The 26332-nt window shown below is 41.2% G+C and overlaps 1 protein-coding gene across 1 annotated transcript in view; it reads left to right on the top strand.

Moving 5' to 3' along the window:
- tmem175 (transmembrane protein 175) overlaps positions 1-26332 on the top strand; it is a 49493-nt gene that overhangs the window by 222 nt on the left and 22939 nt on the right. Inside the window, exons 2-6 of the mRNA XM_072594542.1 lie at positions 4554-4592; positions 5506-5603; positions 5869-5920; positions 11674-11709; positions 14892-14975. Coding sequence (XP_072450643.1) covers positions 4554-4592; positions 5506-5603; positions 5869-5920; positions 11674-11709; positions 14892-14975 — 309 coding nt within the window. The remainder of the gene's footprint in view (positions 1-4553; positions 4593-5505; positions 5604-5868; positions 5921-11673; positions 11710-14891; positions 14976-26332) is intronic.

Genomic DNA, 26332 nt, shown 5'->3' on the forward strand with positions numbered 1-26332 from the left:
ACCGGCTGTGGCGCGTTGTTTAAAATACGTTTCTGTCGCAGACATTACCTCCACAGCCAAACTTCCGGATAATCCGCAATCACTTGGCAGCATCGCACGACAGCAGGTGAAAGTCCAATGGGTTTCATTTGAAATCACAAGCTTTCGGAGCGACGTGAGCGACAAAAATGCGGAACTTAGGCCGCTGCATTTATTTTTTTTACGGCCTCAGCAATAAAACATGAAGAATATATTTTGTTGCGATTCATAAACTCTAGCTATGCTGCCACAACCGACCCTTGGTATAGCCTTATTCTTTCATGATGTGGAGGTGCCTGTGGTGGACGAAGTTAAAAATCACAACACCAGGTTATATTCCAACAGGTTTATTTGGAATCACAGGTACTAGCTTTTGGAGTGCTGCTCCATGGAGCAGGATCATAAGACACAGAATTTGTAGCAAAGGATCACTGTGTCATGCAACTGAAATGATATATTGAACAGCAGTCTAGGTTTGTTCAACATGTTGTTTCTTTTGCTGTAAGTTTTGTCTTATGATCCTGCTCCACTGCTACCTGACAAAGGAGCAGTGCTCTGAAAGCTAGTTCTTCCAAATAAACCTGTGGCACTATTAACCTGGTGTTGTGTGATTTTTTTTTGGACCTTATTCTTTCAAGTAGTGTAAGATAGTGATGCATTTAAAGTCAGCATTTTTTAAACTACTTGACTGGATACAGAGATTGAAGAAATGTTAATGTGAGATGCTTTATTAACAGGCAGTGATGTGGATACATAGCTGAGACATAAACAATGGATTTACAAAGGAAAATCATACAAATCTTATGAATTCAGGATTACATAATTAGATTACTAAATGACAGTAAAATCATAGAAAATGCTGATTTTGTTTTAAAGCTTTCATTGGATTCATATTAGCTAACTGGCTAGCTCAACATTTGTTCATTTCTTATTGTCCTTACCATCTCTTTGAACACTAGTTGGGAAGGTAATTCTAGTATTTTCATCCAATAACAGTGAAGGATTGGCAATAAAATCGAAATCAGTATGGTGTATGGCTTCAAGGGAACTTGCATCTGCTGCCCTCATCCTTCCAGGCAGCAGGACCGTGACTTTGGAAGAAGTCTTGTTGAGTTTCCGTAGGGCACTTTCTACGTAGTGCATAGTACTGCCACTGTGCTAATGTTGAAGGGAGTAAATGTTGAACATATTTATTGGAGTGGGGTAAAAACAATGACTGCAGATGCTGAAAACCAAATACTGGATTAGTGGTGCTGGAAGAGCACAGCAGTTCAGGCAGCATCCAACGAGCAGTGAAATCGACGTTTCGGGCAAAAGCCCTTCATCAGGAAGGGCTTTTGCCCGAAACGTCGATTTCACTGCTCGTTGGATGCTGCCTGAACTGCTGTGCTCTTCCAGCACCACTAATCCAATATTTATTGGAGTGTTGATCAAACAGACTGCTTTGACCTGCATGGTATCCAGCTTTGCAGTGAGCTGCACTGGTCCAGGACAGTTGCGAATTTCCATTACACTCCTGAATTATTTATACCTTGTAGACAGATGTTGGATAGACTTTGGGAAATAGCTGAGTAAGTCACCAAGTTTAAGAGATCCTATTGAAATGTTCTATCAGCTAAAAGCTGAGAACATGATCATGATCTTAACTTGGCCTTCTCTGGAGGTCTCCATTGTTTTAGATTTCAGTTGCAAGCTAATTTGGATCACTGCATGTCACATCAAGAAGTAGAGGAGTGCAATGGATACTTTTGAGCTGTAGTGCTAAAGATCTCCACTAAAGCTTCTCTTGCCAAGTACAAATATAACAGCAGCATCTATTTGAGAATGTACAAAGTTGCTCCAGTACATCATTATGATAGCACTACGTTAAAGGTGCTATATAAATATAGGTGAATTAAATGCCCCAAAGCACTTCAGTGGCATTATAAGGCCAAGTACGAGTTTGAACCACATAAGGATACACAAGATTCGCTGCTTAAAAGTCTCCTCAGAGGAGCATTTTAAAGGAAAAACATAAAGTAACAGATGAAGAAGATATTTCAGACCCAATGGTCTATGAAATCGATGCCACACATGCCATTGTTGGAGCAATTAAAATTAGGGATGAACAAGCGGCTAAAATTATAGGAGCATGGATGTCAGAAGATTATGGGACTGGGGTGACTTTAGAGAAGAGGGCAGGATGAATGAAGGAGTAATGATTTGATAAGATGAGAATTTTAAAATCAAGACATTGGCCCTCCTTGGTTGTTCTCACCAAGAGATTGGTGAGAACAGCATTGTGATGTGAATTAAGACAGGGCCAGCAGGTTTTTGGATGACTGAGTTTATGGAGGAGAGAATGCACGCAACCAGGATACAGGATAAACTGACCTTGCCAAATACCATTGGACAGTTTACTTCTAATCACCAGTAAGTGACTCACCAATTTGCCATAAGCAATATTTATCAATAATCTGAGTACTCACACCTAGGTTGAATCATATAAGCACTTCACAATTCCAGCATGAATGGAAGTGCTAAGTATCAGAATAAATTAGATTATGCCCTTGATATCAAAGTCAAAAAAGTATGGCATTGAAAAGCACAACAGGTCAGGCAGCATCTGAGGAGCAGGAAGGTCGATGTTTCGACATAAGCCCTTCATCAGGAACGTTCCTCCTCAGATGCTGCTATGCTTTTCCAGTGCCACACTTTTTGACTCTGATCTCCAGAATCTGCAATCCTCACTTTCTCTCTGCCCTTTATCAAGGCCACATTTGACCAGTATAGCACCAAAGAAAACAAGCAAATCTGTTGAGTGGATGAAACTTTTACATAGCTGTCATCATACCAGCTGAAAAAAAAGATGATTGTAGTCATCGGAGCTAAGTCATTTTTGAGGAATTCCTCAGGAGCGTTTTCTGCCTAACCATCACCATTTTCTACTTCATTAACAATTGTTCCTCAATCATATACTGACAACAAGGATGCTTGCTTGATGATACCACAGTACTTGCCTACCTTGATAATAAAGCAGGCCATTCTTGCCTACAGCAAGACCTATGTAACATTTGCATTGTGTGGGTACTTAAGTAGCGACCACCATGAAACAAGGGAACAAACTGCCAACTTGATTCTCAACATGTTATCATTTCTAAATTCACCATCAACATTCTGGTGGTCACCATTCACCAGCCACTGAATTGGACCATGGCTACAACAGGGTGAAACCTGTTGAACAACTCGCCCACTGATGACAAATTGTTCACGCCTTATCTAAAAGACTCAAGTCAAATGATTTGTGGAATACGCACATGTCCTCATGATGGGTGCAGTTGCAACCACATATTAACCACATTACCATATAGGACAATGCAGTTTACTTTGATCTTTTTGCTGCAAGCATGACGGAGATTTTAACCCTAGAGTAGTTGATTATGCAATCATATGACTAGATTTTCTAATCCACTTTATGAAGAAATGCTAGTTAGATTTCTTCCAGGCTTTGATTCTGTTTAATGTTCTACCCTGAATTGTTAATGCATCCAGTCTAGAAAGAGACAAATTTATTATGATATATATTTTTATATTTCTAAATTATGACATGTTTTGGTGTATATTTGCAGCATGCTGTTCATCAAATCAATTCTACCTAGTTCCTGGCTTGAAAATGAGGGAGAATGGATACATTTAGGAGTTTCACATTAATTGCCCACTGCATTTCATAGAGTAAACTGAATATAATAATTAAGAGCAGGAATAACCTTTTTAAGGTACGACAATAATGCAATTGTCATTCCCAGGAATAGCAAGGGAACAACGTAGCAGGTTCAGTCCCATTCCTGGATATAAAAAATTGGTGGAGAGACAAAATCTGGCAGCGTTTTTGTTTCCTTATAATGAAAAATATATATTAAAAACCTGGCAAATTAGGGTTCCTATGCCATAGCGCTTGTGTCCTACCACTGAGCCAAAAGGCTCAAATTAAGCTCCACCTATTCCAAACGTGTGTCAGAACTTGATTTTTATTTGCCAAGTTTTGTTTTCTTGTCAGCATTCCCTTTGTTCTTACCTATTTTAGTCCCTGTTGTGGCTAAGTCATCTGCTTCTCCATTATTCCTTTTTTCTTTCTCAGTCCTTAAGGCTCATGTTTTTTTCAGATACCCTATTGATCTTCCTTTCTATTTTCCACTTGCACTTCCAACAAATTATGGTGCAAAAGGCTTTTGAGCTCTATGGTACTGTAAAAAATCTAACTTGTGCTGTCCTCTCAAAATGCCCCATTTTGGCACATCAGCTCAGTAATTTCACTGTGGCATGAGTAGAAGATAGGATCACCTTGCAGTAAATATCCATATTTTAACGAAAGGCTGTGTTCTGTACCGGTAAAGCAACTCCATTTTTAGTGAATTAAACTTCCTTGTTAGTGGTGGTAGTTATAAGTTTTCTGCCCAGTGAATAACAACAAATTGAAGTTTTTAATATAAGATTTTAGAATCTTGGATAAAAGCAGTAATACATGACTAAATCAGCTATATTGTTTTTGCTTCCAGATATTGCCTGTTTCTCATACAAAAATAAGGGCTGATCAGGTATTGTACCTCTGCAAGCTTAAATATATATTCTAAATAACATTATTAGTACATGTAATTTAATGTAAATGTGCAAGAATAGGGGAAATGTATTTTTCTGTGTTAAAAAAAAAATCTGCATTTCTGTTGGCATAATAATCAAAACCATGCAATAGCCAATAATGGAAAACTGGAGTTTCTCCCCATTTCTAATAACAGGGTGGGGAGAAAGAAAACTATAACATTAGCCTGAGTTTCATAAGTAGTACCCTTCGTTTGAGTCAGAAGGCCATGAGTTCAAGGCCCATTTCAAGACTTAAGCACATAATTCAAGTTGATGCCACTGTGCAGTACTGAGCAAGCAGTGCACAATCTGAGGTGCTGTGTTTTGGATAAGACTTCAAACTGAGGCACTTTCTGCCCTCTTATATAGATATAAAAGCTTACATGGTACTATTCAAAGTAGAGAAAGAACTTTTCCCATAGCTTTGTGCAACTAATACTATCAAAAATCAATTAAATGCTTTTCACGTTGCTTTTTCTGGGTCTTCCCTGTGCACCTATTGGTTATTGTATTTGCCACAAAGCCACAATGTCAGCAGATCAAATGTCAATATATTGGCTGCTAAATGTTTTTCTTTTTTTTCTGTCCGAAAGCCATTATATGATGATGAATGAAGAGTAAAACTTGCTGCAGTGGTTTGAAAATGAGAGATAGGAAAAAAAAGACAATGCATTTGTTTTTAATAAGTTGATAACTCTTGCAATTTACACTGAAAATGAAGTTAATTCCACTGTAATTATACTCCTAATTTAAATGTTAACAGCTCATGGAAGTGCATTTAGCAACTGCCATATATATACATCATAGAGTGGTTACGTACATTTTGATGATATCTACTGCCAGATAACATCATTATATTTTCTGAACTAGGAGCTGGAAGAAAGTCTGCAGCAGCTTCTTACAACCAAGATAGCTGTTTACATTATGACATTTTTAATAGTGACTGTAGCTTGGGCATCACATATCAGGTAAATACTATTTTTGCAAATGTGGTACACTTTCATTTCACACAAATCAGATGGGTGTGAGGTCTCTTATTTTTGAAAGTTATGTGGAGGGACTTTGCATTAATACTTTGTTTCATCTGCGAGTTTTGTTATTGTTGGTATAAATATGATGGAACCATGAATTCCCACTTAAAAACTAAAATAAAAGAAATGTTTCCATTTTTGAAATGTGTTACTTGAACAGAAATTTTGAACAGAACTGAAATTTTTAAATATCTTCATTTAGATTGTTCCAAGTGATTGAGCGAATAGATGATGTTCTTGCCCTTCTGAACTTGGTGAGTATGCAATTTATTCAGATTTTCAAACTAACTGAAAAAGAAACAGGTGTTGTTCTCTCTTGGGCAAATATATCCATAATATGGGCAGCACAGTGGTTAGCACTGCTGCCTCACAGCGCAAGAGACCCGGGTTCAATTCCTGCCTCAGGTGACTGACTGTGTGAAGGTTTCACATTCTCCCCGTGTCTGCGTGGGTTTCCTCCGGGTGCTCCGGTTTCCTCCCACAGTCCAAATAAAAAGTGCAGGTTAGGTGAATTGGCCATGCTAAATTGCCTGTAGTGTTAGGTGAAGTGGTAAATGTAGGGGAATGGGTCTGGGTTGCGCTTCAGCGGGTTGGTGTGGATTTGTTGGGCCGAAGGGCCTGTTTTCACACTGTAAGTATTCTAATCTAAATATCAAGTCGCTGGTTAGATGCTACCTTTGTAAATTCCACATTGAAATTGTTCCTGATGCTTTTTTTTATCATTTGTATTGCACTTTATTAAAGATGTGGTGTATTAACACTAGTTTTTCCCCAATCTCTGATGATTAAAAGTGACTCCAGGTACGTCTGTAATGAGTTGATTGAATTCTATTGAAGAATAATGTTGAGGCACTACAGTTAGTAGAAAATGAGGACTTCACATGCTGAAGTGTGTGGTGCTGGAAAAGCATAGCCGTTTAGGCAGCATCTGAGGAGGAGAGTCGAATGCAGATAGAGGTGGGGAGGGGAATATATCCCTTGTTAGATCCACACCTCCACCAAGCCACCCTCCACTCCCTGCACCTTCCCCTGCCACTGCAAGAAGTGCAAATCCTGCGCCCACACCTCTCCCCTCACCTCCGTCCAAGGCGCCAAAGCATCCTTCTACAAACATTCCACAGAGATTTACCTGTACTTTTACACATGTCATCTACTGTGTCCATTGCTCTCTATCTGGTCTCCTCTACATTGGAGAGACAGGATGCCAATTTGCAGAACATTTCAGCGAACATCTCTGGGACACTCGCACTAAGGAACCCCACCGCCCTGTGGCTGAACACTTCATCTCCCCCTCCCACTTTGCCCAGGGCATGCAAGACCTGGGCCGCCTCCACTGCCAAACTCTAGCCACCTGACGCTTGGTGGAAGAATGCCTCATCTTCCGCCTTGGGACCCTCCAACACACAACATCAGTGTGGATTCGCCAGTTTCCTCATTTCTCCTCTCCCCATCCTATCCCAGATCCACCCTTCAAATTTGGCACTGCCTTCTTGAACTGTCCTACCTGTCCATCTTCCTTCCCACCTATCCACTCAACCCTCCTCTCTGACCCAACACTTCATCCCCCAGCTTCATCTACCTAATTTATCGAATTTCCAGCTATATTCCACCGCCCAGCCCCATCCCCCCCTTCCATTTATCTCTCAGCCCACTTGTGGGCTGATGAAGAGTTTATGCTCAAAATGTCAACTCTCCTTGGATGCTGCCTGACCCATTGTGCTTTTTCAGTCCGACACTCTTCAGCACTACAGTTAGTCTCAGGATTCTCAAGATAAAAATTAATATCTGCAGAAATTGGATCATGCTCGACTGCACTGTTACTTATATTAGTTATCTGCTGCTACTTAGTTTCATGTTATTTAAATCAGATAATGGAAGCAGTATCCACTGAGATTTCAGTGCAGAAGAGTCTGATGAAAGGCTAATGCCTGAAAAGTTGACTCTCCTGTTCCTCGAATGCTGCGTGACCAGCTGTGCTTTCCCAGCACCACATTCTTTGACTGATCGCCAGCATATGCAGTCCTCACTTTCTCCTAGAGATCTCAGTGCATTTTAATGAAGAAAAACATTATTGAGAAAAACTTACAAAGAAAAATGTTGAACTTTGTTTTAAAAATGGGGGAACATTTGCATTCTTGTATTGTCTTCAGGGTGTGTGTATTAAGCAGAATTTCTGGATCATTATCTGTTCTGATATCGAAATATTAACAATTTGTACTGTCTGTTCACATCAGTTAGAAAACAGCACTAGTATTGTTGGAGTACAAGTGCAAAATTGAGGAGCACTAAGACATATGGAATTTATCAAAATTATAAAATATTTTTCATAGTCTATAATTTATATTGTGTGTAAGTTATTATCCATTTTGCATTGATCAGTGATTGCTTAGTGGTCCCTCAGAAAGATCTACTCCAAAAACAAGCATATTTTCTAGGCTGTCACTACAGTGCAGAATTATGAAAGTGCTGCTTTGAAATATATGGCACCTTTTTATTGAAACATTAAACTGAGATCCTGTCTGGCCTCCCCTGGTTAATGAACGGATTATGTGTCAATTATAATTTCATTGTGGGCCCTTGACATGCTAAAAATGAGTTCTTCATTTTTGACAGTGTAGTAAGATGCTATACATTATACTTTAAGATTACTGATTTGGCTATAAAACATTTTTGGGATGTTCTAAGGCTTTCAAATATACTACATAAATACAGGCTTTTAACTTTTACTCTGGTAATGTTTCTTCTGTCTTAAGTGGGAGACCTGGAATAGATATCCTCAAAATCCAGACAAAGGTCAAGTAAGGATAGCGTTCTTAACTTGTAAAATAGTGGCAACAATAACTATTCACTCCTCAAAAATCAGTGTCAGTTTTAAATAGATAGAAAATCATTGGTCACCTCTATGCTAAAACTAAACTGACCGTCATCGATATGTATGGCCTAGTTTGCAGATAGCTGCAGTGTTTGTTATCCACTCTGCATGGGATTTGGATATCACTCTGGATCACTTTGTCAAACAAGAAACGTGATCTGTCATTGACTTTTGCTGAAACAAAGCTCATATCAACATTGACCTGGTTGATCACATAGTATATCCTCCGTATGTGTAGAAGGAGAGACTTTAAAGTATGTTGAACAGTTCTACCTCAGCAGTCACCATTCTCAAACAGCCAACATCCAGAAGGAGAACCAAATTATGGTGAGCTGCACAAATTCAGCCTTCTATGAACTACAGCAGTGAGCATTTGATGATGGAGACCTCTGCAAGTCAACAGAAGTCCTATTCTATGGTGCAGCTGTTGTTACCACACCACTGACCTACAGTGTGACCTGCTTTGTGTATCAGTGATATCTAAATGAATGCTAGAGAAATTCCTTCAGCACTACCTCTGTCACATCTCTGGGAAGCATCAGTATCGTTCTTGAAGCCATTCAGGCAAAACCCCTGAAAAATCAACTTTAGATAGTGTTGTGTTTGCATGACTAAAAGCCATCTTCCTTGCCAGCTCCTGTTCCCTTAACTGTCCCATATGTCAAAGTTGTCCCAAAGCTGCTCTTGAACCATGGCTGCATTTACCCTTGTGACTAGGAGGAGTTTTTTTCCCAGTCATTTAGAATGGTGATAACTTCTTCCATGAAGCTGCATCATGCTTTGTATACCAGTACCACAATGATGTACTGGCAACGAACAAGGAAATAAAGCAGATCCCATGACCTTAGAACATAGAACATAGAACTGTACAGCACAGAACAGGCCCTTCAGCCCACGATGTTGTGCCAACCACTGATCCTCATGTATGCACCCTCAAATTTCTGTGACCATATGCATGTCCAGGAGTCTCTTAAATGTCCCCAATGACCCTGCCTCCACAACTGCTGCTGGCAACGTATTCCAAGCTGTCACAACTCTCTGTGTAAAGATTCCACCTCTGACATCCCCTCTATACTTTCCTCCAACCACCTTAAAACTATGACCCCTCGTGTTAGTTATTTCTGCTCTGGGAAATAGTCTCTGGCTATCGACTTTATCTATGCCTCTCACTATCTTATATACCTCAATTAGGTCCCCTCTTCTCCTCCTTTTCTCAAATGAAAAGTCCGAGCACAGTCAACCTCTCCTCATAAAATAAGCCCTCCAGTCCAGGCAGCATCCTGGTAAACCTCCTCTGAACCCGTCTCCAAAGCATCCACATCTTTCTTATAATAGGGCGACCAGAACTGGATGCAGTATTCCAAGTGCAGTCTAACCAAAGTTTTATAAAGCTGCAACAAGATCTCACAACTCTTAAACTCAATACCCCTGTTAATGAAAGCCAAAACACCATATGCTTTCTTAACAACCCTGTCCACTTAGGTGGCCATTTTAAGGGACCTATGTACCTGCACACCAAGATCCCTCTGTTCCTCCACACTGCCAAGAATCCTATCCTTAATCTTGTACTCAGCTTTCAAATTCGACCTTCCAAAATGCATCACCTCGCATTTATTCAAGTTAAACTCCATCTGCCACCTCTCAGCCCATCTCTGCATCCTATCAATGTCCCGCTGCAGCCTACAACAGCCCTCTATACTGTCAACGACACCTCCAACCTTTGTGTCATCTGCAAACTTGCTGACCCATCCTTTAATCCCCTCATCCAAGTCAATAATAAAAATTACAAACAATAGAGGCCCAAGGACAGAGCCCTGTGGAACACCACTCACCACAGACTTCCAGGCAGAATATTTTCCTTCTACTACCACTCGCTGTCTTCTGTTGGCCAGCCAATTCTGTATCCAGACAGCTATGTTCCCCTGAATCCCATTCCTCCTGACCTTCTGAATGAGCCTACCATGCGGAACCTTATCAAATGCCTTGCTGAAGTCCATATACACCACATCCACAGCTTGACCCTCATCAACTTTTCTAGTCACACCCTCAAAGAACTCTATAAGGTTTGTGAGGCATGACCTGCCCTTCACAAAGCCGTGATGACTGCATTTAATCAAGCCATGCTCTTCCAGATGATCATAAATTCTATCCCTCAGAATCCTTTCTAACACCTTGCAGACGACAGACGTGAGACTTACTGGTCTGTAATTGCTGGGGATTTCCCTATTTCCTTTCTTGAAGAGAGGAATTACATTTGCCTCTCTCCAGTCCTCAGGTACGACTCCAGTGGAGAGCGACGATGAAAAGATCTTCGGAAATGGTGAAGCACCTTATGGGGCATCCTGCTCCATGCACCCAAAGACCTGGGCTCTGCCAATCAGTCATATGAGAAACCGTGACCTTGCTTAGATGTCATTTTCAAATCCAAGTACAGCCAGTCTCTCCTGCGGTGTTAATGCTGTTCACTAATCGATGTGAACAGACCGCATTGGATAGCATTTTCATAGTCTCAGGATAGATAATGAATCAGGAGTTCGAAACATACATGTTTAATACATAAACCCTGAACACATTTGTATAAGACATGCAATCTAAGAATCTTCATGGGTATTTTTTAAATTAAAAGGTTCTCCTGATTTTTTTCTTTTAAAATAGCCTATTCTTTGTGGTTATTTCTACAGTAAGCTACATAGCCAGCAGATCTGAGCAATACTACCAGTTATATATTTCTTTGGTTTAGTGCCAAGTGAATTCAGTCTTCCGTTGTGGTTATTTTTCAGTGTGGTGAATCTGAACAGGAACATCATTACTCTGCAGAAATTTTCATACCATGTTTAAAAAGTGCCGAACAAGTCACTGTTAAACCAGGACTTCACACTGAGCGGTACTTGGTGTAAAGCCCAAGAGACGCAAGACTCCCCATTATACAGAGTATGGCAGCTTATATTTTGGGTTACTCAAGATTCAGAATCTAAACTGACTCTAGTTATCCTACCAGTTTTTCATCAATGCAAATTTAACACCAGTTGATAATGAAGCAAAATTAATATATAACAGCAATCTTATTTAGTATTGGTTTCATACACTGCAGCATTAGTCTGAATTGTAATCTAAAGTTATATATTTATTTTTTAGGCATGTATGATGCTCATAACCTTCCTGCCTTATACAGTAAGTTACTATTATAAGTAGATACATTTTATGGAATTTTTAGCATTCACGGTTGTCTAAGTAGCATACGCCACAATGTTTAAGGTATCAACAATTGTGTTTTATATTGTATTCTTTTTGTCAAAATATGCATTTCTTTGCTATGAACTTTCAGAAGAGTGATTTTGCGTAGTAAAGCTTTTCATAGGTTCATTATATTTATGTTGAATATGTGGTCATTAGAATTGTACACACTTAATTCACATCAGTGCAGAGTAGCTAAAGGTTGTGGCCCACATCAATACTGTTGACATAGGTTGATAGAAGAAGTTCTGTAGTCAAAGTTTAGGAAGCTAGGAAATAAAACTAGTGATTTTCGGATTACTTCCGATACCAGGTACAGATGAGTACACAAAGGGGGGGCTGTAGAAAATGAATGTATAACTGGAGAGCTGATAGCGGAGTGAGGATTTTAGATCCTGGACATCAAGGGATTTTCTTATGAGGAATGGATGTGTAGATTGGATCTGTACTGATTGGAATTCAAAAGATTGAGAGGTGACCTTACTGAAACATACAAGAGTTTTAGGGGACTTAATATGTTAGATGCTGAGGAGTTGTTTTTCCTTGTGGGAGAGTCTAGGACCAAAGAGCATAATGTCAGAGTAAGGAGCCACCAGTTAGAATATAGAAGAGGAATTTCTTCTGTCAGAGTAATAAATCTGTGGAATTATTTACCATAGAAAGCTGTGGAAACTGGGTCGTTACAAGTCAGATAGACAGATTTGTAATTAGCTAGTGAATCAACAGGTTTGGGTAAGAGGCAGAACAGTGATAATGAGGATTAACGGATCAACCGTTCATTCATTGAATGACACTGGATTAAATGGTTTACTTCTCCTGCATTAAGAAGTTTAAATAGGCTGACAGTGAAGAAATCACCAGGATTGATGGGATTCATCCAAGGATATTGAGGGAAGTAAGGATTGAAGTTCTAGGAACACTGGCAATAATATTCCATTCCTCCTCAGACATAGGAATGGTGTCAAGGGAACTGGAGAATTAAAAATAACTCTCCCATCAAATTCTGATAAAACACTCCACAAAACCTTGATTCACTCCTTAATCAAACTCAATACCTCATCCCTTACTGTTGGGCTCGTCATTTTGTTTTAAATTCATTCACGGATGCAGGCATCACTGGTTAGGCCAGCATTTATTGCCAAATCTTAATTGCCCAGAGGACTGTTAAGAGTCAACCATATTCCTATGGGTTTGGAGTGAGATGTAGGCCAGACCAGGTAAGTACTGCAGTTTCCTTACAGGACATAAATTAACCAGATGGATTGTTCCTGAAGATTGATAATGGTTTGATTAGACTCTTAATTCCAGACTTTTGTTGAATTCAAATTCACCATCTGTCATGGCAGGATTCAAACCAAGGTCCCGAGAAAATTACCTCTCTCTCTGGATTAATAGGCTAGTGATAATATCACTAGGCCATTGTCTCCCCTGTTCTTTTTATCTCCTTTCTCATCTCTGTCCAAAGCCCCAAATCGTCTCCTCCTTTATTTGAAAAAAAAATTACTCGTTCTTTTTCCATTTGGTATACTGAAGTTTCTGCTCACAATGCAGTCTTCTGCAAAAGGGAGAGCAAGTGCAATTTGAGTGACCTCTTTGTGGAACATCTGTGCTTTGAATGTAAGGATGACCGAGAGCTTTCTGATGATGCCATTTTAATTCACTACCTTGCTTTTATTGCTGACATTTCTGTGCTTGGCCTGTCGTAGTGTTGTAGTAATTTCGGTGCAACTTGTGGGAATAGCAAGTCATCTTCTGATTTGGCACTTTGCAATCTTCGTAACATTACACTGTGTTCAACACTTTCAAACCATGAACTCTCTTTCCCCATTTTGATTTTCTTTTTGTTGCCTGGTGGTAGTTTTGTATTTTGGTTCCATGTGTGCATTTTCTGTCAAATCTGTTCATTGTTTTGGCATATACATTCATTTTGGATAAATTTTCCTACACGATGCCTACGTTCCTTGATACCTCTAATGTGTATAAATCCTATCACTCTCGGTCTTGACCATTCTCAATGACTGAGTCTCCACGGCCTTCAGGGACAAAGAATTCTAAAAATGTGCCACACTTAAAGAAATTCCTCCTCATCTCTGTTCGTGATATATTTTAATGACCTGGACTGGGGATAATTTCAAAATTTACAAATGACACTGAACATCAAAGTATTGTGAGCTTTACGAAGTACAGTGATAGACCTCAGGAGGACATAAGCTGGTGGAATGAAAGTGGCAGATAAAACTTTGTGTAGAGAATTGAAAATGATTCATTTGTTAGGAAGAATGTGAGGTGACAGTATAAAATAAAGGATACAATTCTAATGGGATGTAGGAACCAAGTAACCTGGTGGTATAAGTGTACAAATCGTCATAGATTGTAGGTTCAAAAAGTGGTTAATAAAAGATATGAGATTCTGAGCTTTCTAAAAAGGGGAGTAGAATACAAAAAACAAGTTATGATGACCCAGTAAATAAGAATGGTCTGTCCTGAATGAAAGTATTGCGTCCAATTCAGGATGCCATACTTTAGGAAGGATGTGAACTTCTTACGAATGGTAGTTGAGAAGAAAGACTTCAGTTTTACAGATTGTTAAATTTGTGTCTGTTGTTAGAGGAAAGAAACTTAGCAGAATTGATATTTGTACTCGGAATCAAGAAGGATTTATATACAGTGGAGAGGAAGAAACAGTTCCTGCTGGTAGAAGAACCAAGGTCCACAGGATACTAGTTTAAAGTGATTGACAAAAAGAACTATCCGTGACATGAAGAATAATTTTTTGACAGAGCAAGTGACTGGAATTTGGAATTCACTGCCTGAGAGAGTGGCAAAGGTAGATTCCATCAAGGCTTTTAAACAGTAGTTATTTAAAGAGAAAAACATTTCATCTGGTTATATAGGAAAAGTGGATGAGACAAAATCACTGAATTTCTTTTGCAGAAAGCTGGCACAGATACAACAGACTGAATGATCCCCTGTGTTGTAATCATTCTATAATTCTGAGTGTTGAATTTAATATTTTCTTAGCATAACTGGACTTAAAATATATTCAAAATGTAAAGTATATTCTAAAATGTCAAGTCTAATATATCTACAAAACATTGAAACCTTTTTTCCTTTCTTAGTTTTCTTTGATGGCCTCATTTCCAGATGACACACTTGGAATTCTATCATTTTGTGTTTGTGCCATTATCATTGGATTAATTCAGGTATGAATTAAGTGATTTGGCTTGTTCCAATTTTACAGCAAACAATGTGAGGCTGTAGTTCCTTGGCCTGTCTGTCAAAATACAATGGAATGTCCACAAAATATCCTGGGGGCCAAATATATTTGGTACTTGCCTAATGTTACAAATTCCAGAAATACAGTGATGGTGAGTATAACTGCCTTCCAAGCAGTTGACCTGGATTTATTTCCAGTCCATCTTTTTAAAGCATCTTGCGTGGTGGTAGTGTCCCTACCTCTGGTCGAGAAGGTCCAGGTTAAGATCTCACATGCTTCGGACATAGAATCATACAGCATGGAAACAGATCCGTCGGTCCAACCAATCCATGCCTAGCATAATCCCAAACTAAATTAGTTCTACCTGCATGCTCTTGGCCCATATCCCTCCAAATCTTTCCTATTCATGTATCTATCCAAATATTTTTTAAACATTGTAAATTTACCCACATTCCATCACTTTCTCAGGAAGCTCATTCCACATGCAAACCACCCTCTGCGTAAACATTTCTGCTGTCTTTTTTTTAAAATCTCTCTCTAACAATATCCCCCCTGCCCCCCCAGTCTGGGAAATCCCCCATCCTAGGGAAAAGACAACAACCATTAAATCTATCTATACCTCTCATTACTTTATAAACTTCTATCAGATCACCTCTCAACCTCCTACAGTCTAGTTTAAAAAAGGTCCCAGCTTATTTAGCCTTTCTTTATAACTCAAATCTTCCATACCTGGCAACATCCTGGTAAATCTCTTCTGAACCCTCTCCAGCTTGATAATATCCTTCCTATAACTGGGCGACCAGAACTGGGCACAGTATTCCAGATGAGGCCTCATCAATGTCCTGTACAACCTCAACATGACTTCCCAACTCCAGTATTCAAAGGACTGAGCAACGAGGGCAAGTGTGCCAAATACATTTCGAAACCACCCTGTCCTATATGTGATGCAAACTTCAAAGAATTATGTACCTGCAACCCTAGGCCTCTCTGTTGTACAACACTACCCAAGGCCCTACTATTAATTGTGTAAGCTCTACCCTTGTTTCTTGTACCAAAGTGCAATACTTCACGTTAATCCAGATTGAACCCCATCTGCTATTTTAAACCTATTGACCCATTTGATCAAGATCCCTTTATTATCTTCGCAAACCTTCTTCACTGTCTACAATGCCATCAATTTTGATGTGGTCCACAAACTTACTAACCTTGCCTTCTATATTTTCATCCATATCATTTATGTAAATGACAAACAAAAGAGGATCTAGAATCGATCCCTGTAGAACACTGCTGGTCACAGACCTCCAGTCCAAAAAGCAATCCATAAGACGTAGGAGCAGAAATTAGGCCATTTGGCCCATTCAGTCTGCTCTGCCATTTAATCATGATTGATCGGTTTTTCGACCTCAATTTTCCAGCTTTCTCCCTGTAACCTTTGATCCCTTTGGCAATCAAAAACGTTTCTATCTCTGTTTTAAATATACTCAATAACCTTGCCTCCACAGCCTTCTGTGGCAATGAATTTCACAGAATCACCGTTGTCTGGCTAAAGAAGTTTTTCCTTATCTCCGTTCTAAAGTGTCTTCCCTTTACTGTAAGGCTGTGTCCTCAGGTCCTCGTCTCTCCTGCCAATGGAAACATCTTCCCTACATCCACTCTGTACAGGCCTTTCAGTATTCAGTAAGTTTCAATCAGATTCCCGACATTCTTCTAACTCTATCGAATATAGTCTGAGTCCTCAAAACGTTCCTCATACGTTAAGCTTTTAATTCCTAGGATCATTGTCATGAACCACCTCTGGACCCGCTCCAGGGCCAATACATCTTTCCTGAGGTATGGGACCAAAAATTGTTCACTATATTCTAAATGTGGTCCGACCAGAGCTTTAGAAAGCCTCAGAAGTATAGCCCTGCTTTTTTGTTCTAGTCCTTTTGTGATGATTGACAACATTATATTTGTCCGCCTAACCACTGACTCAATCTGCAAGTTTACTTTAAAAGAAACCTGGACTAGGACTCCCAAGTCATTTTGCATTTGACTTTTAAAATTTTCTCCCCATTTAGAAAGTAATCCATGCCTCCTCCTCTTACCGAAATGTGTGTCCTGAATACGTTCACACGTTTTACTTTGTCTGCCACTTCTTTGCCCACTCTTCTAACCTGTCTAAATCTTCCTACAGCCTCCCTGCCTCTGCAATACTACCTGCCCGTCCAGCTATTATTGTATCATCTGCAAACTTAGGCAAAATGCCCTCAGTTCCTTCATTCAGCTCATTAATGTATAAAGTGAAAAGTAGTGGTCCCAATACTGATCCTTGTGGAACTCCACTAGTCACTGGCTTCCATCCGGACAAGGACCCTTTTATCCTCGCCCTCTGTCTTCTGCCAGACAGCCAATCTTCTATGCATGCCAGCACCTTGCCCCAACACCTTGGGCCCTTACTCAGCAGCCTTTTGTGCGGCACCTTCTGAAAGTCAGATAGATAACATCCATTGGCTCTGTTTGGCATAACCTGCTCATTACCACATCAAGGAATTCTAACAGATTTGTCAGGAATGGCGTCCTCTTGATGAAATCATGCTGACGTTGCCCTATTTTACTATGCACTTCCAAGTGTTCAGCAATCTCATCCTTCACAGCGGACTCCAAAATCTTACCAACGACTGAGGTCAGGTGAATCGGCGTATAATGTCCTGTCTTTTTCCTTACTCCCTTCTTACATCAGGGGTTCCATTAGCAATTTTTCAGTCCTCTGGGACCCTCCCTGACTCCAGAGATTCCTGAAAGATCACCACTAAAGTTTCCACTATCTCTTCAGCTATCTCTTTTAGAACTGAGGTGTAGCCCATCTGGTCCAGGTGATTACATTCTGTCTCCTGCCAAGATATGTCTGAACAGGTTGATTAAAAATATCTGAAATTCCCAGGGTAGTTTTATGAGCATGGATCCACCATCTGCCCTTTCAAGACTAGAAGCTTAAGGCAGTGGGAGCTCCCAAAGGCAGAACCTAGCATGCTTGATTCAATCTGAAATATTTGAAGGTCATGTAGAAGAGGTGAGGATTGTCAGGAAGCCGTGCCAAAGTTGGAGCCTGAGGAACAAGTCCACAATATTTTTTTACCTTTGCTTCTAAAGTTGCCCTCTGACTTAGGAAAGAAGCAAATAAAGTTACAGAAGTGATATTTGCATGCAACTGTTATGACATGGGGTAAAACCAGCAACACAGAAAATATTTATCCCATACAGTAATCTGTGATAATTGGAGAGGCCAAGAACTATTTAAAGTAAAAAAAATTAATTATTTCTTAAAGTATAACAGAGAATAATTAATTAACTACTATTTACAACTTATTTCTCTAACCTATCTTTTACTTTCCCTTCTATAATACTAGTCCGATAAAACACCCAATTAAGATTTACTGAAAAATTCAAATTTCAAAACCATCTAGCTGTTGAATCTTCTCTTTGATGTTTTTCTGTGTTGATGTTTTTCTCTATGCAAACTCCTTCTCTGGACAAGTACCTTTCAGAGAGTTCTCACTAGCAGCCTACATCTTTTGGTCTTTTGGCAGTTCTCTCCCAACTATTCAATTTTTCCTGGTCTTATACCCCAAAACATCAGATTGTGTCATTGGCTTTTAATATTGTCAATATGCTAAATTCAAACATGATTGGAGTTTGGTATTTTTCGGGGTATAATTTAAACTGATTGGCCTAATTTGAATTTTGTTTTGTCTCCAGGAAACCAGCTACACTAGATGCTGGACCAAAAGGTTACATTATATCTTGTTCAGAACACTTAGTGCTGTCAGGTAGTTCTGCTAGCTTTTAACTGTCTTAAAGGTACAGTACACTTCATAACACAATCAACTATTGAAAAATAACTGGACTTTTGCTATCAGCTCTTAACATGATGTTTTCTATTTGGTACATATTATTGTTATCATACCTGTTTATTTTAATTGTTTTAATATCTGTTAAATTAACAGAGAGAGTATGTGGTATAAACTCATCACTGCAAAAATGGAAGGAATTTTAATCCTTAAAAGTGGTGAGTTTAGGTCAAACTGGAAGTATTATTTTTAAAAATCTTAAACCTGGATCTTGCCCATCTAAAATCTACCCACTCTTAGTTTTAACAAAGGTAGAGTGGGTGATCAACCTACTGCTAGGAGAATGGAGGGTCATTTTAGTATTTTAATATTTTAACAAAGCTGTCCAACTTGAAAGTTTTGCCCTTTTTCAGCATTAATGCTGTCTGAATTTCTGGGCCTCAGGAAACATGGCAGCTAGAGAATTGAAGATTGTGTCAGCTTGTGAATTACAGTGTCAGCTTGTCTGACACTGTAATTGATCAAAGCCATCCCTGTGATCCAATGACTTCCTGTCCCACAATCTCACAGAAAGGAAGGAAGGAACTCAAAACAATCTCAGTTTCTGCCAGGGAAAAAGTGCTGGGGAAAATATGAGATCTTAAGCATATTCAAGACTTTGACAATTTTTTAATCAGTAAGGGTGTCATGGACTATGTGGAAAAGGCAGGGAAGTTGGTGTAGGATTATCAGATCAGCCATGATCTCGTTGAATGGCAGAGCAGACGTGTTGGGCTGAATGGCCTATTTTTGCTCATGTGTCTTATGGTTTTAAGTCTAAGAAGTTCCTGAGCTCAGATGGGGTAAATGTAATGTTCAAAAAGAAGTGGCTGATGTTGTAGAAGAAGTTTTGGTTATTGGCTATAATCTTCCAATTTCCATCGATTCTGAAAAAGTCCCTGCAAATTGGAAAGCGCTATTACTGAGGAAAGAAATGACAGAAAACAGGAAACTGTAGCCTAGTTAGATTAACATCTGTTATAAAGAAATTGCCCAAATCCATTATTAAACACATTATAACAGGATACTGAGGAAGTTATAATGTGCTTAGACAGAGTAAACATGTACGTTTGAAATGGACATCATGTTTGACTAATTTATTGGATCATCTTGACAGAATAACAATCAAGGTAGTGGTGATGTCCTTGGATTTCCAAGAGGCATTTGATAAGCTGCCACATCAAAGGTTACAGCACAAAATCCTAGAGCATCATGGTGCAAAGGGAACATATTAGTATTAATAATGAATTGGTCAGCTAATAGGACACAGAGAATAGGGATAAATATGCCTTTATTGGGTTGACAAACAGTAACTTGTGGAGTGCCACAGGGATCAGCGCTTGGGCTTCAACTATTTGCAGTCTGTGATAAAGTCTTGGATGCTGGGACTGAATCTACCTCTGCATTAGAAATCCATGAAATATTTTCATTACCCCTGCTTTTCATCAATTGTACAGAGCCAATTTTGTGCAGTTATTTGAGAAGATAAAACCAGATTTTCAACGCTGGAAGGAGTTACCAATATCATGGTTAGGTCAAATAGCTCAGATTAAAATGAATGTTCTTCCTCGCCTACTGTACCCCATGAGAATGTTCCCATTGTTGACCAGACCAAGCGCTGCGGAGGCTTAATGGCTGACTTGGATCGTTTATTTGGTGTCGTAGGTGTCCTCTCATTAAATTTGCCAAATTGCAACTCCCACAGGGAATGGGAGGGGTAGATCTCCCAGACTTTAAACAATGCCAAAATAAGCTCCTATTGTCTTATGGAGTGATTGGTTGTGTAAGGAGCAAGACGCCAACTTGAGGACACCTCTTCCTACTGCCCCCTCGACCATGACCCCACCCCCCATTACCAAACCATCATCTCCCAGACCATACAGAACCTCATCACCTCAGGCGACCTCCCACCCACAGCTTCCAACTTCATAGTCCGGAATCCCGCACTGCCCGGTTCTACCTCCTTCACGAGATCCACAAGCCTGACCACCCTGGCCGACCCATTGTCTCAGCATGCTCCTGCCCACTGAACTCATTTCTACCTACCTCGACACTGTCCTATCCCCCCTAGTCCAAAAACTCCCCACATACGTTTGAGACACCATACACACCCTCCACCTCCTCCAAGACTTCTGTTTCCCCAGCCCCCGACGCCTCATCTTCACCATGGATATCCAATCACACTACACCTCCATCTGCCATGACCAGGACCTCAAAGCCCTCCGTTTCTTCCTCTCCCGACGTCCCCTTCCACCGACACACTCATTCATTTGGCCGAACTGATCCTCCCCCTCAACAATTTCTCCTTCGAATCTTCCCACTTCCTCCAGACCAAAGGGGTAGCCATGGGCACTCGTATGGGCCCCAGCTATGCCTGTCTGTCTGTTGGCTATGGAGAACAGTCCATCTTCCGTAATTACATCAGCATCACTCCCCACCTCTTCCTCCGCTACATTGATGACTGCATTGGTGCCACCTCGTGCTCCCGCAAGGAGGTTGAGCAATTCATCAACTTCACCAATACATTCCACCCTGACCTTAAATTTACCTGGACCATCTCTGACACCTCCCTCTCCTTCCTGGACCTCTCCATCCCCATTAATGACAACCGACTTGACACTGACATTTTTTACAAACACACCGACTCCCACAGCTATCTGGATTATATTTCTTCCCACCCTACCTCCTGCAAAAATGCCATCCCCTATTCCCTATTCCCAATTCCTCCACCTCTGCCGTATCTGCTCCCAGGAGGACCAGTTCCACCACAGAACACAACAGATGGCCTCCTTCTTTAGAGACCGCAATTTCCCTTCCCACGTGGTTAAAGATGCCTTCCAACGCATCTCGTCCACATCCTGCACCTCCGCCCTCAGACCCCACCCCTCCAACCGTAACAAGGACAGAACGCCCTTGGTGCTCACCTTCCACCCTACCATACTTCGCACAAACCAAATCATCTGCTGACATTTCTGCCACCTCCAAACGAACCCCAACATCAGGGATATATTTCCCTCCCCACCCCTTTCCACCTTCCGCAAAGACCATTCCTTCCGTGACTACCTGGTCAGGTCCACGCCCCCCCTACAACCCACCCTCCCGTCTTGGCACCTTCCCCTGCCACCGCAGGAATTGCAAAACCTACGCCCACACCACCTCCCTCACCTCCATCCAAGGCCCTAAAGGAGTCTTCCACGTCCATCAAAGTTTTACCTGCACATTCACTAATATCATTTCTTGTATCCGTTGCTCCCGATGCGGTCTCCTCTACATTGGGCAGACTGGACACCTAGCAGAGCGCTTTAGGGAACATCTCCGGGACACCCACACCAATCAACCACATCACCATGTGGCCCGACATTTCAACTTCCCCTCCCACTCAACCGAGGACATGGAGGTCCTGGGCCTCCTTTACCGCCACTCCCTCACCACCCAACGCCTGGAGGAAGAACGCCTCATCTTCCGTCTCGGAACACTTCAACCCCAGGGCATCAATGTGGACTTCACCAGTTTCCTCATTTCCCCTTCCCCCACCCCAGCTCCAAACCTCCAGCTCAGCACCGTCCCCATGACTTGTCTTACCTGCCTATCTTCCTTTCCACCTATCCACTCCACCCTCCTCCCTGACTTATCACCTTCATCGCCTCCCCCGCTCACCTATTGTACTCTATGCTATTTTCTCCCCACCCCCACCCTCCTCTCATTTATCTCTCCACCCTTCAGGCATTCTGCCTGTATTCCTGATGAAGGGCTTTTGCCCAAAACGCCGATTTTACTGCTCCTCGGATGTTTGCCTGAACTGCTGTGCTTTTCCAGCACCACTCTAATCTAAACTCTGGTTTCCAGCTTCTGCAGTCATTGTTTTTACCTGTGTAAGGATCCAAGGTCAATATGGTTTAACACTGAGGCCTCTCAGGCAAAGTATCCCCTCCTTAATTTGCTGTTTATGGATAAGATGAAACCTGTTGCTGAGCACTGCAAAAGCCTGATTGTTACAAACACAGTCAAAACAAGGAGAATGATGTGGCAGGGTAATCTACAAAAGACCTCACCGTTCACCCCCTTAATTGGAACACCAAGATTTAGGCCAGGATCAATGGATTCTGGCTTTAAAACATGGGAGGCCAGGGGCGTCTCCTGCCTGGGAGACCTATTTGATGGAGGGGTTTTGATGTCTTTGACCAGCTGAGTCATAAGTATGGGCTACTCAGTAGGGAACTCCTCTGCTATTTTCAGATTAGGGATTATATACTGAAAACGACCACGCTGTCGGCTCGGCCCTATAAATCCAATATGGAGAGAAGAATGCTTCAGTGCGCAGGCACTCTGTCAGTACCCTACACCATCTACAGGTACGGGGCACTTTGGAAGATATGGAAAGACTTTAAGGAGTTTGGAATCTGGAACTGGGAGCAGAAATCTCGTTGGAAATGTGGGAGGCTATCTGGGAGAATGTGAAAAAGATTTTGATTTGCAATAAAGCGCAGGCATGCAACTAAAGATTCTCCACCGAGCCCATATGGTCCCAGAGCGCTTAGCAAAATTTAAGGAAGGAGTATTTCCAGTGTGCCCTAAATGCAAAACCACTAACGGCACTCTTGCACACTGTAGTCGTGCGACAAGCTCTATAGATACTGGGGTGCTATATTGAATGTGTTGGAGGGGATCCTGGGAACTGAAGTCAAGGCAGACCTGGTATTCCTTCTTCTGGGATTGCTGAATCTGCCTTCGCTCGATGAACATGGAAAGACACTATTCAACATTCTCACATATTGTGCAAGGAAGAACATGTTAATGAGGTGGATCTCAAAAACCCCCAGGTCTCACAGGGTGGCGCACATTAGTGATGGAACAAGTCATGGGGACAGTGCCCACCCCAAAAAAAACTTCCTTACAAATGTGGTGCACCAGAAAACAGAACCATTTTATAAGATGTGGCGGCACTTTTTAAATCACATAGACATGGATTTGTCAGCCATACTGATTAGGGCCTTTGCATAGCTGTTGAAGGCTGGACTAGTCAGCCTGAATGCCTTGGGGGGGGGGGGGGGATGGGTATAATAACTGATGCTGCCGCTGACAGGAGCTTCGGTGGAGGTGCGCCAAGTGGTTTAATTTAATTTGATTTGATCTAACATAAGTTCGTTTCGTCCAATTTAAGTTAATTTAATCTAATTTGTTAAATTTAATTATTTATCGAATTGTAATGTGGAGAGACTGTTCTGTGTCTTTGTAATAGTTTTAACTTGTTTTGTAGAGTAGTAGGTAGTTTATTGTTGATGTTTTTTTAATGTAAGATTGTTATGTTATCTTGTACTTTTATAATTTTATAAAAAAAAACTTTTTTTCCTAAAATAAATCCATAAAGACCACCTTTTGAGATAGAGAGTTCTAAAGACTTAACTCTCTGTGAGGAAGCATTTCTTGAAACTTCTTGGGCTTGAAAACAATACAAGACAGATGCAACTGAAGAGATTGAAAGCAGCTTTAGAGGGGAAAGGTCTGAGAGCTTAAAACACTGCATAAACGGAGAAGACTGTGAGCTTGAAAACAGAGCAAGGGGAGGGAGCAAAATACCTTAAATGCTTGAAAACAGTGGAAAAGTGGAGCGGCCCAGTAGCTTAAAAATAGCTTGTGAGGGCAGATATTTGAGAGCATGAAAACAGTTTGAGTTTGGTTTATTGTTGTCTAACGTAGGAGAAAGTGAGGACTGCAGATGCTGGAGATCAGAGCTGAAAATGTGATGCTGGAAAAGCGCAGCAGGTCAGGCAACATCCAAGGAGCAGGAGAATCGACGTTTCGGGCATGAGCCCTTCTTCAGGAATGAGGAAGGTGTGCCAAGCAGGCTAAGATAAAAGGTAGGGAGGAGGGACTTGGGGGAGGGGCGTTGGGAATTCGATAGGTGGAAGGAGGTTAAGGTGAGGGTGATAGGCCGGAAAGGGGATGGGGGCGGAGAGGTCGGGAAGAAGATTGCAGGTCAAGAAGGTGGTGCTGAGTCCAAGAGTTGGGAGTGAGATAAGGTGGGGGGAGGGGAAATGAGGAAGCTGGAGAAATCTGCATTCATCCCTTGTGGTTGGAGGGTTCCTAGGCGGAAGATGAGGCACTCTTCCTCCAGACGTCGTGTTGCCATGGTCTTGCGATGGAGGAAGCCAAGGATCTGCATGTCTTTGGTGGAGTGGGAGGGGGAATTAAAGTGTACAGCCACGGGACGGTTGGGTTGGTTTTGTTGCGGGGAAACGTTCCTCAAGTAGGCGGCCTGTCTCCCCAATGTAGACTATGTTGAGCTCATTGGGTAGAAATATATTGTTGCGCACGATTCTGTTTGACGTTTTGTAGCCTATAATGTCATATAAGCCTTGCCATAATCGATGGATGGCCATGTGGTTAGTCTAGGTCGCAAGCTTAGTTTGGTGTTGCCTCTAGGCATCTCCGATCACCTTGTGAAGGTTTTACCTGGGTTTCTTGTATAGGTCAGGGTTGCCTGAATTGAACACCTCAGACCTGGACTTCAGCAAGGAATGAATATCCTGGTTCATCCATTGTTTCCAATTGGGGAGCATTCAGATTAACTTCATGCAGTCATCTACACACTTGCTAATGAGGTCTATAACAGTAGGGCATACATCGTTAGCTTGGCTGTCAAGTTCTTAAATATGGACCAGTCCACTGACTCCAAGCAGTCCAATAGAAGCCCTTCTGTTTCCTCAAAGCAGCACTGCACTACTTTCTGTTCTGGATCCATTCTTAATTTTCTGTTTGTAAGCCAGGTGGAGGAGCACAGTGTTGAGATGTAATTTTCCAAAATGTAGACAGGAGATGGAGTGGTCAAGGATGTTGGACCTCTGGTGGAACAGAAGATGAGTTGATGATATTTTAATAACACATTCTTGAGGTTGGCCTGGTTGAAGTCACCGACTACGATGAGCAAGGCCTTGAGGTATTCCGTCTCAACACTGTTTGTTTATAGCATTGTATACTTCATCAAGTGCAGTCTTCAATTCTGCCTGAGGTGGGATGTAAACTGCTGTCAGGACAGCATAGAACAGGCCCTTTGGCCTGTTAATCCTAATGTAAAATAAAATAACTTAACCTATGCACCCCTCAACTCACTGCTATCCATGTGCATGTCCAGCAGTTGCTTAACTGTCCCTAATGACTCTGCTTCCACCACCACCTCCGCTGGCAATACATTGCATGAATTCACAACTCTCTGCGTAAAGAACCTTCCTCTGACGTTCCCTCTATATCTTTCTCATAATATCTTAAAACTATGACCCCTCATACCAGTCAATCCTGCCCTGGGGAAAAGTCTCTGGGTATTGACTCTATTCATTCCTCTCATTATCTTGTATACCTCAATCAGGTCACCTCTCCTCCTCCTCCTCCTCTCTAGAGAGAAAAGTCTGAGCTTAGTCAACCTCTTTTCATAAGGCATGCTGTCCAATCCAGGCAGCATCCTGGTAAACCTGCTTTG

The sequence above is a fragment of the Chiloscyllium punctatum genome, chromosome 1 (assembly GCF_047496795.1).
Source record: "Chiloscyllium punctatum isolate Juve2018m chromosome 1, sChiPun1.3, whole genome shotgun sequence".
Classification (NCBI taxonomy): domain Eukaryota; kingdom Metazoa; phylum Chordata; class Chondrichthyes; order Orectolobiformes; family Hemiscylliidae; genus Chiloscyllium; species Chiloscyllium punctatum.